The sequence below is a fragment of the Phalacrocorax aristotelis genome, chromosome 5 (assembly GCF_949628215.1).
Source record: "Phalacrocorax aristotelis chromosome 5, bGulAri2.1, whole genome shotgun sequence".
In the NCBI taxonomy this organism is placed as follows: domain Eukaryota; kingdom Metazoa; phylum Chordata; class Aves; order Suliformes; family Phalacrocoracidae; genus Phalacrocorax; species Phalacrocorax aristotelis.
Genome location: NC_134280.1, coordinates 24262848 through 24277166, shown reverse-complemented (window position 1 = coordinate 24277166; position 14319 = coordinate 24262848). Strand labels below are relative to the sequence as shown.

General features: G+C 38.4%; 1 protein-coding gene across 6 annotated transcripts in view; it reads right to left on the bottom strand.

Moving 5' to 3' along the window:
* MAP3K20 (mitogen-activated protein kinase kinase kinase 20) overlaps positions 1–14319 on the bottom strand; it is a 93298-nt gene that overhangs the window by 42481 nt on the left and 36498 nt on the right. For all 6 annotated transcript variants that reach the window (XM_075093473.1, XM_075093474.1, XM_075093475.1 and 3 more), the window contains 5 exons: positions 14239–14304; positions 13239–13267; positions 12987–13124; positions 6834–6920; positions 3230–3304 (listed from right to left, as the gene is read on the bottom strand). In XM_075093473.1, the coding sequence (XP_074949574.1) occupies positions 3230–3304; positions 6834–6920; positions 12987–13124; positions 13239–13267; positions 14239–14304 (395 nt within the window). The remainder of the gene's footprint in view (positions 1–3229; positions 3305–6833; positions 6921–12986; positions 13125–13238; positions 13268–14238; positions 14305–14319) is intronic.

Genomic DNA, 14319 nt, shown 5'->3' with positions numbered 1-14319 from the left:
CCTGTACATCTCTGGCTGTGCAATTTCTGTGAACAGTCACCAGCTACCCTGCCAGATTTACAGGTACCGGCTTTCCCCAGAGGCAAAGCTGACAGGAAGGCACAAGCCTACATTGTCATGTGGGTTTCGTTAGTTTCTTTCCCCTAGGCAAGGATAATTTCAGATTTAATAAATGCACTCAAAGTGCAGACTGATAACTTGGTTAAAGCTGGAAAGAAGTGACTGTTGAAATTGGGAGCCCAAGCTGAGCTGCCTTTTTTTTTTTGTTTGTTTTATTTTAATATCTTATTTTCAGTGGATGACTACTTATCACTTTCTAGAAAGTCAGGCATCTCAAGTCAGTACTTATACGAGATTCTTAAAATATCAAGGCATGAGTTGCCTTTGAAAATTGTTTCCCTTTATATCTGTGATGTCTCATACAAAAAAATCTTTAAAATATATGCTCCTCTAGAAATAATTCTGGCTCATGTTTTCACTGTTTCCTTCCACTCAGTATTTCTTACTAAACAGGCCTGCATAAAACCAGGATATTTAATCCACATGGGTTTCTTTTCTTGCTGCTTCTCTGCTCCCAGGTTTCTGATTTCCATTAAAATATTCAGTAATTTATAAACCTCTTTAAGGTTAAAATGGGGATAAACTGGTTTTTTTCGCATTTCATCTGTTCCTTCAATCACTTCTGTTCTAAAAGCAAGTATCCCCAGTAACAAAAGGCATCAGTGATAAGCAACCTTGTTTGTACAATTATCTAGTACCCAAGCAAAAGCAGCTTGTTTGGTAGGGATTTTAACACGTCGAAGTAGTTATTTAAGATATTTAGTTACCACAGAGATCGTTCTTTAATAATTACTGACTTAAAATAGTTAGCAATTAACATTTTAGTAAAACACTTCGAGCCCACTAGGGACTATTTGTTTCAACTAGCACAGTTTAAACTGTGTAAAGAATACCGGTACAAATATCACATGGAGCAATCCACTACAGACATTTTTCTCGACGTATGAAGAAATTGTTAAGAATTCAAAGCAAAGTTAATAACTCTGTCCATGGCCATGAGGAAGTTATGGTCTGAGCAGTGTCTGATGCTCCAGCTGCTATGCAGCAGCTCTCCAAGTGTATTCCTTAGCCCCACAGCAAACGCGCATCCCTCTTTTCTCAGGGGTAAACCACCTAAAGATACCTTATGCTTTCTGCAGGCTGAAAGTATGCATGTTAGCAATTGCTTTTGAGCAGCTGACATCCTCAGGGTCACCCCTGCTTGACCTTCAGTAACTTGTTCATGCATCAACCCTCTGATTTTCTAAAGCTAATCCTAGCGAAAAGGGAACGTTACAGAGAGCAGTATTTTAGAGGAGTGTGCTCCATCTTTTGGCTCATGCAGGCCACACAGCCTTTTATCAAGGCATTCTGAGAGCTGTAAGTAGTGAACCTTTCCCAACACGTGACTGATTAAATCAGTCACATGCCCAAACTGTGACCAGGGATTACTCCATTTCAGTCATGTGAACAAAGCATTTATAATTGCCAAACAGAAGAGAAGCTACATGAAAAAAGTTGCAAAGAGCAGACTGTCAGAAAAAACCATCTAACATGAGATTCACTCTTTGCGCACATCAGACACGACTGTAGGAACAACGCTCGCAGGAGCCAGCCTAAACCCAGGTGAATTGCTTTTGCAGACAGAACTCAGCCTGATGATTGGGCATCCCTCTTTTACAACATGCAGATCCCTCCCTCTCCTTGAAAAACAGCAACAGCCTTCTGGACACATATATGTGGCTAGAGCAAGGCAGAGAGCAAGCTGATCTAGTATGTGCTGCAATTACAGAAAAGAAGCTTCAACAATTCTTATTCTGTGGCATTTGGTAGTGATGCTGATCCTTGGAAGTAGTTATTAAATATATGTAGTTACCACTAGAAAGTGCTCTTCTGTAATTCCTGGCCTAGAACTTGAACGGTCTACTTGTAGACTCAAAACATTTTTCTCCCCTCCCTTCTGCAGAGAGGATAAGGAGGGAGGTATTAAGGGAATGGCATTTAAATGTGTGTTCACGTGGAAACCACGTGTTGGTGATGGATCTCAGCCTTCCAGATCCATTCTGTAGGAAAGCAACTCCTTGCTTAGAGAGAGAGAGAGAGCGTGAGAGAGAGAGCAAGAAGGGAAATCTTTCTCATGTTGTTCTTCTATGGCTACCCTCTGATAACAAGTTCTAGCTTTAGAGCACCTAAGCGCTATAATTTGTTTTGGGATTAATCTTGGTCCCTATGAAGTAGTAGCTAACTTTCTCCTGACTTTAAAGGAACAAAGTTCTTCCTCGTGCTTGGACTTCAGAAAAAGAGCATTTAATTTCTTTTCCTTAAACATCCTTCCCTCTCTCAAATACCTTCATAGGCAAAGGAAATGTATGCTAATCCGTGGCAATAAAGCTAGTATGCCCACAGGCTCTTTCCAGCCAGTTTTATGTACAACAGGATGGTAGCAGCGTCTATTTGAAAAAGGTAAGTCCCATAAATCTTCAAAAGCTTTTACTGACTAAATGCTCTCTTTAATTTCTCTTTTACTTTATTCTTGTAGGGGAAGATTAATAGTGGTAACGGTTTGGCTCTTTAACCTGTATTTTTATTCTGTTTTCATGGTTCAACAGTATACTACCATATTTCTATTATTATATTATTACAGTATAATCATTATAAAGCTCATCATTCAAAGTCCTAAGGGAAAAGTTTAGGAAAGGTTTAATGTTAATTTAGAATGTGTTGCTGCTGTTCCTACCCACATTTTATGGATTACCTTATTCTTTACATGTTTTCAACACACAGAAAGCATCAAAATTGGACCTTGAAATAGATATTTCATACATGATGCTCACATACATCCAAGAAAGATTAGATTTTGACTACTGAAAGAAAATAGAAGAGAACCATTTTTCACTTGTTCCAAAATGGCTACATTCTTACCATCCCACCCTGTTTACTGTCATTGTCTTTAGTAGTCAGGTAAGCTAGTAGCATAACAACTCTTGATTAAAAAGGAAAGAGAGGCATTTAGGTATAAATATAGAAACCCATTAAAAAAAAAGACAGCCCAGCTACCTTTGTGAAGAAACGTGTCTATTAGCATGCATCAACGGTGTTAGCTCAGACTTGTCCCCCAAAGAAATGCTAACACATTTAGCAAAACAAGGCAGGGGATTGTGATGCAGAAATTAAACACAAATTAAATTACCTTTGAATCCGCATCCCAACACTGGTGCATCAGTTCTGCGAAACTCCTGGGACAACTGCTTGGAATGGTTAATCTCTAATGGAAAGAGAATGTGCCAGTTATTGGAAGCATTTCCTTTTAAGCTGCTACTAATAGATTTCCTGTAAGAGCAATGCAATTAAAAGAAGTAAAACACAATCTTCTTTCTTTTAAACGCAATATAAAAACTGAGGATTGACATATTAAAAATAATAAATCAAATTACTAACACTAGCAAGATGTACAATTAATTAATAGACCTATAAGGAAGAAATGGAACAAATGCACAAATGGAGTTCCTTAAGAAATCTCGGAGACAAGGAAGTAAAACATGAGGCAAACAGCTTTTAATACTAAAACATAATAGTTTGTGGAGGTTACTGCATGGTATTCTAAGATGCTTGTCAAGATAGGTGTAACGCACAGCCTGCCTTAATTCCTTTCTCCCACACAGACGATCCAGCTGTACAATACTATAATCACTTTTGATATAACAAATGGCTGAAATATAGATTACATTAAGTGAGTTAAAAAGAGTTAAGTGAAGCTCTACATGACACAAGAGACGAGTGATGAGCCTGTGGTCAGAAGAATTAATGAGGACATGCAGACCTCAGAAGGCACTCACAGAGCACAGTGAACTCATAAATATTTCCTGACAACTGAAGACAAGGAGTTGCTGGTTATAGCCAGGACCACTGACTGCAGAGAATTAGTTTGAAGCTTGTTTGGTTTCCTTTGCTGAGTGTTTTAAACCATGAAAAGATTCTCTCAGCTAGTCTTAGAGGACTTTTAAAGACTCTGCCCAGATTGGAAAGCCTAAAAGCAAATCCTTTCTCGTATACAAACAGACAGATACTGAAGCCTCTCCAGTTGATTAAACGTGCATCCCACCAACATTACAAATATAAGGAGATCCCTCTGCTCTCACTAAGGCAGTTAACTGACTTCAGATGTTTCATACTACATTTAAAAAAATATGTAAACAGAAAACAGTTCTTCAGTGAAAATTAGTCCAAATATAAGAGGGCTCAAGCTGGAAAAAGGGTTCCAGGTGAGAACAGGTGTTACAGTCCTGTTCAGACCAACCTGCCAGGAAGACCCTTTGACCTGTCCTACTATGGCCGTTTCAGAAGTAAAGCAGAGCAAGTGGTATCAAATTGTGTCATTATATTACTGCAATGTGACCTGCGAAGCCTTACAGGCCACAGCAACCAAAGTAAGAGTTAACAAATTCTGCCCCACAAGCATTCGAACACCATGAAAACTGGAAACATGAGATACAGAGCCAGGGCACTGCAGGATTATGATTATTAAAATAATGTAATACCTTAAGGTGCAAAGCTTTCTGTGCAAGAAATACACATAAATTTGTACAATGCGTAAACAAATTGTACTGGTGCTCAATATCTGTTTGAGTCATTAGCCTAAAAATACTCTGACTAGTCTTGCTACAGTATTTTTCTGTAACCCTCACTGTTCCAGGAGGTGGAAAATCAGTTGCAATCACCATTTATGTGTGTCTCGCTTGTGCAGAATGTTATCTGTCATGTAATAGAGAGGTAGCAGGTTCCAAAAGTGTTGTATTGTAATAAATTACCACTAAAAAACATCTTTATTCTGAGATCATGCTTAGCATAATCTGAACACTCAAGCTTTTCTTTTCTGGATTAAAAAAAACATCCCAAAACCATAATTATATAGAAATTATACAAAGAGTTGAAAAACCCATACAGAGTCATGAAAATCCATTTGTTGGGCTCAGGCTTTGCAAAGGGGGATTTTTCACCCTATGCAATTATGCTTTGTCCTCAGTCCTACACTGATTTTAACAAGATACTTGCAGTGCAAAAAAATGAAGGACTGGCTCAACAGTGATTCAATTCTGTTGTGAACTGGAACCATGCAACCCCACTGGTGTCAACAGATTGACCTGAGAGCAGAACCTGACCCGCACACTAGCTTTGGGACGTAGAAACTATGAAGAAAAGTAGCACATGCTGACTTTTACAAGGCTTATGGCTGGGCATGTTCCCCAGGTCATGGCCAGAAAAAAATAAAAACTATGTAAGCAAGTGTAAGCTCTGTGGCACCCTTCCAAAGAAGATGGTAGCAACAGACAAACAGCTGGCTCTGAAAACATCATCCCTGAGGTTTCTTCAGCCATGAGTAAAATAATCATCATGTCCACATTTTGTTCATATTGTATTTTACACAGGTGCTTTCTCTGGAAAACTGTAGAGAATCTGTAAGTGTGTTGTACCCTCTGACACCTTTCAGCATATGACTACATCTCTTTACAACACTCCCAATGCCATTCTGTACCCCTTACACGAAACTGCACGTGGTAGGCACCTGAAACAAATACTGTTGGTGGAAGGCTTTATGGTTCCTCCTTCAAAATTATGTACAAGGCTTTTCCTAAACTAGGAGAAGGTGTTTCTTTGTGCCTCCTGCTCTGATAAATGCTGTAGAAGACCAAATTCATAATCTTCACACTCTTAGTGTAGCATTTCCAACTAATCAGTGTATCACAGTATCACCCACTGGAATTAATCCAGTCCTCAAACAGAAGAAAAAATGGGGGCAGAAAAACATCAACAAAAAATATTAAACTAAGAGGAGGAAACCTAACTCCTCTGTTTAACTCTGAAGCATTTTGAGAAACAGTTTATGTAGAATAATAGGAATCTGTATTGTACAGCCACTGCCTCGCCATTGTAATGTTTCCCAAGCTTCCGCTGTGTCTAGATAGAGGAGGTTTCATCTTTGTGGAGGATTTCCATGCTTGTCTGTGTGTGGTACAGTCACAACTTTAAATGTTTTTTAAATGTAGTTACTGTCTTTGATATCAAGGGACTATGTGTTCAGATATACGCTCACATGTCCAACTAACTGAAAGCCTCAATTTGTGAGAAGAAAAGCGAGGCTGGGGACACTGTACAAACGGTGTTTACACCACTGAAGTGCTTTTGAAATGGAAAGACTCTGCATGAGGAGGCTTGCAGCTATGCCACAGCCTTGCCGATACCAGTGAGGAGCTCATCTTCAATGTAGTGTTGAACGTAGGTGGCAAAACTGTAATTTCTCTCTTTTTTTAAAACTATTTTTTCTTCTTTTATTTTTGAAATTTTCATCTAAGCGGCAGTTTCTTGTACTATAGTGACTCCTGCTGGGAGAGTTAAGTTGAAGTAGCTGAAGGTCTCTTACAGATATATCAACTCCCGGCCAGTAAAAAGATGTCCTAAACGCAGGAGATGGAGTTAAACTGTTCCCCTACCTTGGACGCAATGGCTTCTTTCATCACTAAGAACAAACCCCTAGGTTTTACAATTGAGACTGAGAAACTAGTACAGTACTTGTACAATTTTTGATCTACAGCATCACGACGTGAAGCTGCAACAATTAGATGTAAAGGGTCCATTCATGAGGAATAACATCACTTTGACCCTTTGTGTTAGCTCCTACTGCTAATCTTTCCATACGCGTGAACTTACTTTCAATTTGAAGAAGATGAAAAAGTCTTTTGCAAAACCCCAATACTGTTTTCTGATCTATGTACCTGAATGTAGAAACGTAGTCTTACCTCGTTTTTTTCCACTACAAGCCAAGCTACTTGTAATCCTTCCAAGCCTTTAAAGGGGACCTCCCTTGTTAGCATCTCCCAGAGAACCTGGAACAGAAAAAAAGAAAAGAATTTTTATTTCTGTACTTTGTATTTTAAATACATTATTAAACCTTGATACAGCACTATTCTGTATCCAATTATCAGGCAACCAGTTTCCATTTGCAGGAACTTCGACCAGTGTTTGTGTGCAAGATCCTCTCGCTAAATTAATTTGAATGTTTCTGTTTTTTACTCTACAGAAAAGCTGAGATGAAAAACTGGGTTGTGTGGGGTCTAATGCCTGCAATTTTGTGAGAGCCATGGAAAATGCTTTTTACTTTCTTTGTACACTATAAAGTTCACATTTGGCAGTTGAAACTTGGGAAGACAATGAACTCCTCCTCACCTTCTCAACCCCAACTAGATGCATCTTTGCTTTGTAGTCATTTTGCATTTAAAAATATTGCTACATGATTTGCAACTAGTGCTTCACAGTAGTCAGAATATGATCCAAAAGGTATTTTGATCCTATGGCATGACTATGAAAATACTAAATAAAATTTTGCAAGCAAAACTGTCTTTTTTTATCTCCAAGTATGTGATTTTATTAAACCGAACAACACATAGCATATAGAAAATTACTCTGTCCTCCTCGATATCTTACAGACACGCTGTCCTTACATATAAAAAGACCTCCTAATTTCTTATGCTTTTAGCATTTTGGTAATACAGTACCTGAGAATCTAAGCTACTCTGTAGAAAAGAGTTTGGCATCACCAAAATGGCTTCAAGTCAATAAATCCACCTTGGTTTTCTGCCATTGGGACTGCATATTGGAGTTCAACCAAATTAACAGGCACTTTGTGTATGTGTCTTTTTTTTTTTTTTAAATCAGAACATTCATATATGTATCTTGTTACAAATATCTACATACAAACTTTTTCTTCTGCTCATACCAAGCACAACAACAAAAAAAGACATCATTTATGTTGGATCTGACCAAATGCATTAAGATCCTTATGCAAGTGTCTATATCCTCGCTATCTGGATTAGTACCCAGGCTTATTCCAGCTACATCCTTTTGAATGGATTCTGGCCAGCTATGGAGGTAATTAGAAAGAAAATGAGAGAATATTGGCAGATGCAGCTCAACCAGAAAAAAAAAAAATGCATTGAAGCAGAGTTGGGCCTTTAATCAAGTGAACAGGGTACTCCATCAACAGACCTATTTGAATAATTCTGCTTGAGTCAGAAGACTGATCAGTAAAGGTAAGGGTATCTTGGAAAATAAGTAAAAGGACAGTTTTCCTGAGAATGAGAAATATGGGGAAGGCTATCACAGAGGAGTTCAATTCTCCTTTCTGTCTCAATTCATTCCTTTTAGAAGAGAAAAAAAAAAAAAAGGCACCTCAATTTTAATTCCAATTATCACCCCTCGACTGGTAGACAAGGAAATTTAACTGTGAGAGAAGGAAATAATTTAGCAGTCCCATGTACTTCAGACAAAAAAAGCAGCATACAAAATAGCCAGTTTAAAACAAAAGCCACTGGACCAATCAAACACGCAGTTGAGCAGCCTTGCAGAACCACCTTATCTATACCATGAAACCACAGAGAAAAAACACAAGTTTCCACATCAGATACAGCAGTACCTAAATACATCTTCCAAATAAAGAACACAATGAAATACACGTTAAATGTCTCCAACAGCCTTGAGTTGGAAAACTCTACTGCTCTGCTACCTTTCTTTTAGAAGACTGTAAATTATAACGGTTGTCTCGTTTCATTCATGCATACAGTTTGTGCAGAACATTTTGCACTGAATTCGTTTATCATGACACCTCTAGTGTTTATTTCCACTGCCTATACAGAATACTGCCATCATAAACCAACAGTGCTAGCTTAAAACACTTCAAGACTGCACACAGTTTGAGAGAAAAAGAGCAATCTGACACAATATGAAGAATTTTTCTTAATGCCTTATTTTTTACTAGTAGTAGAAGAAAATAAAAGATACAAAAGTGGGATGTCAGAAATCCTTATATTTATTTACAGAGGTTTAGAAAATGTTCTAACAACATCGCAAATTTCATATTCAAGCCAATGATGCAGATAAAGCCTTTCCTTCCAATGGTGACATGTCTCTATGTTTACAGGAGCTATGTTTTACAGGAGCTTCAATCTCATCTCATGGATTAGCTACCCTGAATCATCAGCTAAGGTGAATGATTGCATTATCAGTCTTTTAAAAAGCAAATGGGTATCTTTTGCATTCCCATTTGTCTCCTCCTGTCCCCAGGGTCATTCAGCAGCAGAAAAAGCACTGCAACCTGACTTCTCCCAGCCTCTTTATTGCAAGGTACACTCTGTTCATTTTCAGAACTAGCTCCTCAGCTAACCTCATACGGAAATCAATTTATCTTCCATTTCTGGTCTAATTTAATTGAGACTGACATGGTTCACTTCCCCTCCCATCTCTGATGGTGAGGATCACCTGCTCTCCTGATCACATCATGTCTCTGTGATGACGGACAGCAGGTGCTCACAGAGAAACAGCCAAGCTAGACACAATGATAGAAAAACAAAGCAAGATCATTTAATGTGGTGGTTTGTAAGCCGTGGCCCTGAAGATGTTGGACTCTTCTTTGCATACAGAGAAACAGAAAGGAGAGACAAATGTATGATCGTTCATCCTATCCATGAAGCTGAGAATAATAACTCTATGGTCTTCAGAAAAAGCTTACACACTTACTTCTGTCAGCTCAGCTGTGCATTTCAATTCTTATCCTCTCAACTATGTGACAACAACCAAAAGAAAACAAAAGAAAACAAAACAAAACCCCCGCGTGCAAAGCCATCAAAGATTCAAAGTGCCGTACAGGATAGGGAACATCCAAATGAGTAATTTGAGAAAAAGCAAACACTCTGAATATCTTCACTAAAAAAAGAGAAATGTTTTCTCTTGGTAGGAAAGTGTTCACAGATTAGGGTCAGGAGCCACAATAGCAGAAGTATAGCACAAGCAAAACGTGTTGCACTCTTCGAGGTACTGCCCTTAGGCATGAAAATTAGGTCAGTCTTCTCTGCATTGATCCAAGTGGAAGTTAAAGATCTCATAATTCTTTTCAAAAAGAGTAAGGGATAACCCCTGGAGCTGGCCAACATTCCCTCTATAAATAACTTATGTTCTCTTAGCTAAAGCAATGTATGAACTATTGCTAGGAGCATAACAGCTGCTACATTTAATGGCAGCCTCTATGCTACCAGTAGCCAATTAATGGTTTTCCTTTTTTGTTCTTTTAAGTGTTAAAATAGTTCAGCTACATTGCATAAGCTTTCTATGATTGAACACATTTGTATTGATACAGAAACACATACTGCAGCGCACTACAAACAATTTTGCCAGGATAACATATTCTAAGCATGTATCTTCATGATTTCAAAACAGCTTTTAGAGTGAACATTGTCATTCCATGTAAATTTTCATATCTGGAAGAGAAGCAAGGAATTGTTTTCGAGGAACACACACAATGACATGCAGGTCAATTTCTGGGTTGATCACTTGTAACAGGAGGTGTCTGTTGTTTAGAGTATGGATTTGGAAATGGATTAGAAAAGAGAATAACACCATGGCTGAAGGAAAGTGCAAGATCTGTCTTTGCATTGTAATGAATCTCCTGGAACGTTTAGCTTTAGCATTTCATGGCAATATCATAAATTATTTACTATATATCTCAAAGAGAATATATGGAACTGTTCAACCACCCATGAAGAGCAGGACAAACTAATCTGAACGTTAGCTATAAACATCTATGCAACTGTTTACAAGGAGAAAAATTCATTTCAGCTGAGGAGCAACTCAGACCTATAAGGTTGCAGAAAGACTTTGACACTTCATGGAAAAAAAAAAAATCTCTCACATACCTTAAGCAGAATATTTAAAATCGCAGACTGGTTTGTAGAAAGAAAAGCCAGTCAGGAAAAAAAGTAGCAGAAAAGAAATTAAAGAAAACCATGGGGAAGGCAACAAATACTGCAAACAGAATATCTATTCCTAGCATCTTACTAGTTTACATTTGAAAGGATTCTGTTCTTTGTTAACAGGACTTTAACTGAAGAAAAGTAGATTTGCACAAAAGCTGCTGGCAAGTGTTACACTTTGAAAAGGGATTCTTTAAATTTTGTTTTTATAGATGATAATCATCTGAAGAGACAAAAATACCCTAAGATTTTTTGTTTTCAGTCTCCTAGCTATTTCTCTGATAGTCTAACACTTATTATAGGGAGATTCCAACTTTCAGTGTTATATTCGGACAATTTCTTGCTGGTCTAACCCCATTATGTCAATAATTTCATCAACAGTGAACTTGGGCCACTGCCATTCTTCATTTCTACCCCTGTATCTCCTCTGAAAACGATGCTGTTCCAAGACTGGAGTTATAAAAAGACAAATTCATTCCTAAGTGCTTATGAATTCATAAGCTTCTACCCACAGTGGAACACATTAGCACAAAAACAATATATTAAAAAATGTGGGTCGAATACTATTAGGCATACTAAAGTAGCACTATACACCCATAACCATATTAAAATATTCTAGTAACACTGAACTGTGTTTATATGGAGGGTCATTGAGTTTTACCTCCAAGCACAGAACTGTCAAAGGAGCTTTACTTTTTGGACAAGGAAAAATAAACTATGTGCGACATACTGTTCCGAAGGGTCTGCTAATATTTGACACGGTAAGATAGTAAACAATTTCTTACCTTCACCCACTTCTAGAACATTAAAGTCAATTCACACCAAATCGACCATGTGAGCAGTTTGAGCTGTAAGACCATGTTTGGAATTTCTCTTCTAACATCTTTACTTTGTTCTGAAACTGGAATGTTTCCCTTCAGTGGATAATATGTGATTGCTTCCAGTAACAGTTTACATTAACATTTACATCTATTAGCTTATGTTCTCTTAGTGTTTGTGACCTAGTTCAGTTACGCAAGGAAGGACACTGAATCTGCCAATATGGGCTTCTTCTCCCTCCCTGCAAGTCTTCAACCTTTCATTGGTAAGTGTCACCACATCATCTCTCATCCATTTTTTTCACTATAAACAATTGTTTGGCAAAAGTTTAAGTCGTCTTCCATTGGGACATCAGCTTAGCTATGTATAGCCATAGGTACTAGCTTAAAACCATAGTGCCTTCCTCACATCTATCTCCTCGAGTCCCTCAAAAAGAAAGAGGCAATACTTGACAGGTACTGAAAGAATTCTTCATTCTGCCACCCACCATTGAATCCAAACCCCAGAATGGTTAATACACAGATGTGCATGGAAACTACAACCCTACTTCGTTTCCTTTTCCCCCCAAAGTATCCATCGTTCTCTGTCAGAGAAAGGCTACGGGGCTAGGCACACAATTGTTCTGACCAGTAGGCTATTTCTAGCCTACTTTGCATTGCAGAGCAAAAACAAGTTATAGTTTCACTGTGGACAGAGCGATATAATTCACATTACCATGTCTGCAAACCTGATGTTCTGATGAACTGTAACTGATTGTTCCCCCTTCAGAAAAATGGCAAAGCCACGCTGGCCTTTTTTGTATTTTTAGATGGGGCCTCTACCTCCACAAGAGGTACAGTCTCTATTCTCACAGCTAATGCTAGCAGCGTCTTTTAAACAAAACATTTAAGCATGGAGAAGTGGCTTACTTTTTAATATAAACTCAGTGACACTCCATTTTATGGAAAGTGGAATCCTAATAATTTAATCCTGTTATATATCTATGGCAAGACAACCTTTTTCTCTTCCGTTCCACTAAAAAACACGAACAGAGATTCATGACGCAGATTGTTCAGTAGCTCCTGCAAGCCTTCGGACACATGCTGAATACTTGTGGTAAAACATACACTTCCCATACTGGCATACTGCTAATCCAATCAGATAAGGATTTTACTAAACATGCAAGACACTGATTTTCCTGTAATTTTCAAGCATGTAATTGTAAATTATGGGTCAATCTTGAAAGAAAGTGTGATATTTTTTGTTGTCCTTATTTAGAATTGACCTTGCATCACACAAATTCTGTCACACTAGAGATCTGCTACTATGCATAGGGAAATGAGAGGCACTCACCACTCCGTACGAGTATGTGTCACACGTTTCAGACACTGGGAGGCTTTGGATAACTTCTGGGGCCATCCACGGGAAAGTGCCCACTAATGACATGTGGGTTGTATGGGAATGGAACCTTGAGGCACCAAAATCACAGATCTGGCAAAATACAAAATAAACAGATATTAGAGTTATCAACCTCATTCATTAGGCATCAAAACATCAAGTCAAGCAGCAGCAGCGTCTCTCTACAAATAATTAAAGTGTTCATACCTTTAACACACCATCAGCAGCTATAACAACTGAAAATGAAGAAACAATAGGTTACGAGAATGCTATTAAAAATAAACACAACACATTTTCACAGCAGAAAACTTTGCTTTTTATCAAGAAAAATGATCCTATGGTGAGTCAGCAACTGAACATGCACATATGCACAATTGTCCTGGTTTCTTTGAGAAGCTTTAGAGAACATCTGCTGAACACCTGCAAGCCTGCGAACAAAGGCAAAACCTTTCAGGCCTTACTGAGTTCAAAGATAGCAACACAACTATAGCTAAAATACAGATAAACTGCATTGTCCCCAATGTAGTTAGGCTTAACAAGAAGCTCTCTGAAAGATTCATTAATAAAGGGAGAAAACTTATAACTGAGGTGAGATACAGACTCTTCTTGACTATTATCTCCCCGTGCACATTATTAAACTCTGTGTCCCTCCTATCCCACTACTAGTAGTTAAAGTTTCAGTTAAAAGGCGATGTCCAGCAAATTTCATAAATTGTCGTCAACTGCCAAATAGACTAACCAGTGCAGCTCCACACTGAGTGCATATTACATGAATATTTGTCAAACCTCCAAGACAGTAAAGACAAGATTTTCAGATAAGAAATAATAGGCCTTATCCAGTCTATTGTGTCTGGTGTCTGCCAGGCTTTCATGGTACTCAACCTTTCCTAATAGAAAAAGGAAGTGAGGAGTGCTGAGGCAATGTCTGACAGCTGATAAGATGGGTACAATCATCATCAGCAAGACACAACTTGAAAGAGCCCTCCACAGTGCTCTAAATGATGCCAGGGACTGTAACAGAGCTCAGCCAGCCTCAGGACGGGGAGGAGGGAACAGGCTCTTCTGTGCCTCAACAACTCCTAGTGCTGCCTGATGACAGCCAAGGCGTGTGTTAGTTCTGCATGTTCACAAAGCTCAGGTACATATTTAGATGCTACATTAGCATGTAACAGTAAATACAGAGCATTTCAGTGTTTTGCTACTTTACCATTCCTGGACTTCAGATCCCTGTGGATTACTTTAACCGGAGCTTCCATGTGTAAATAGTGCATTCCTACACAAAACAAGG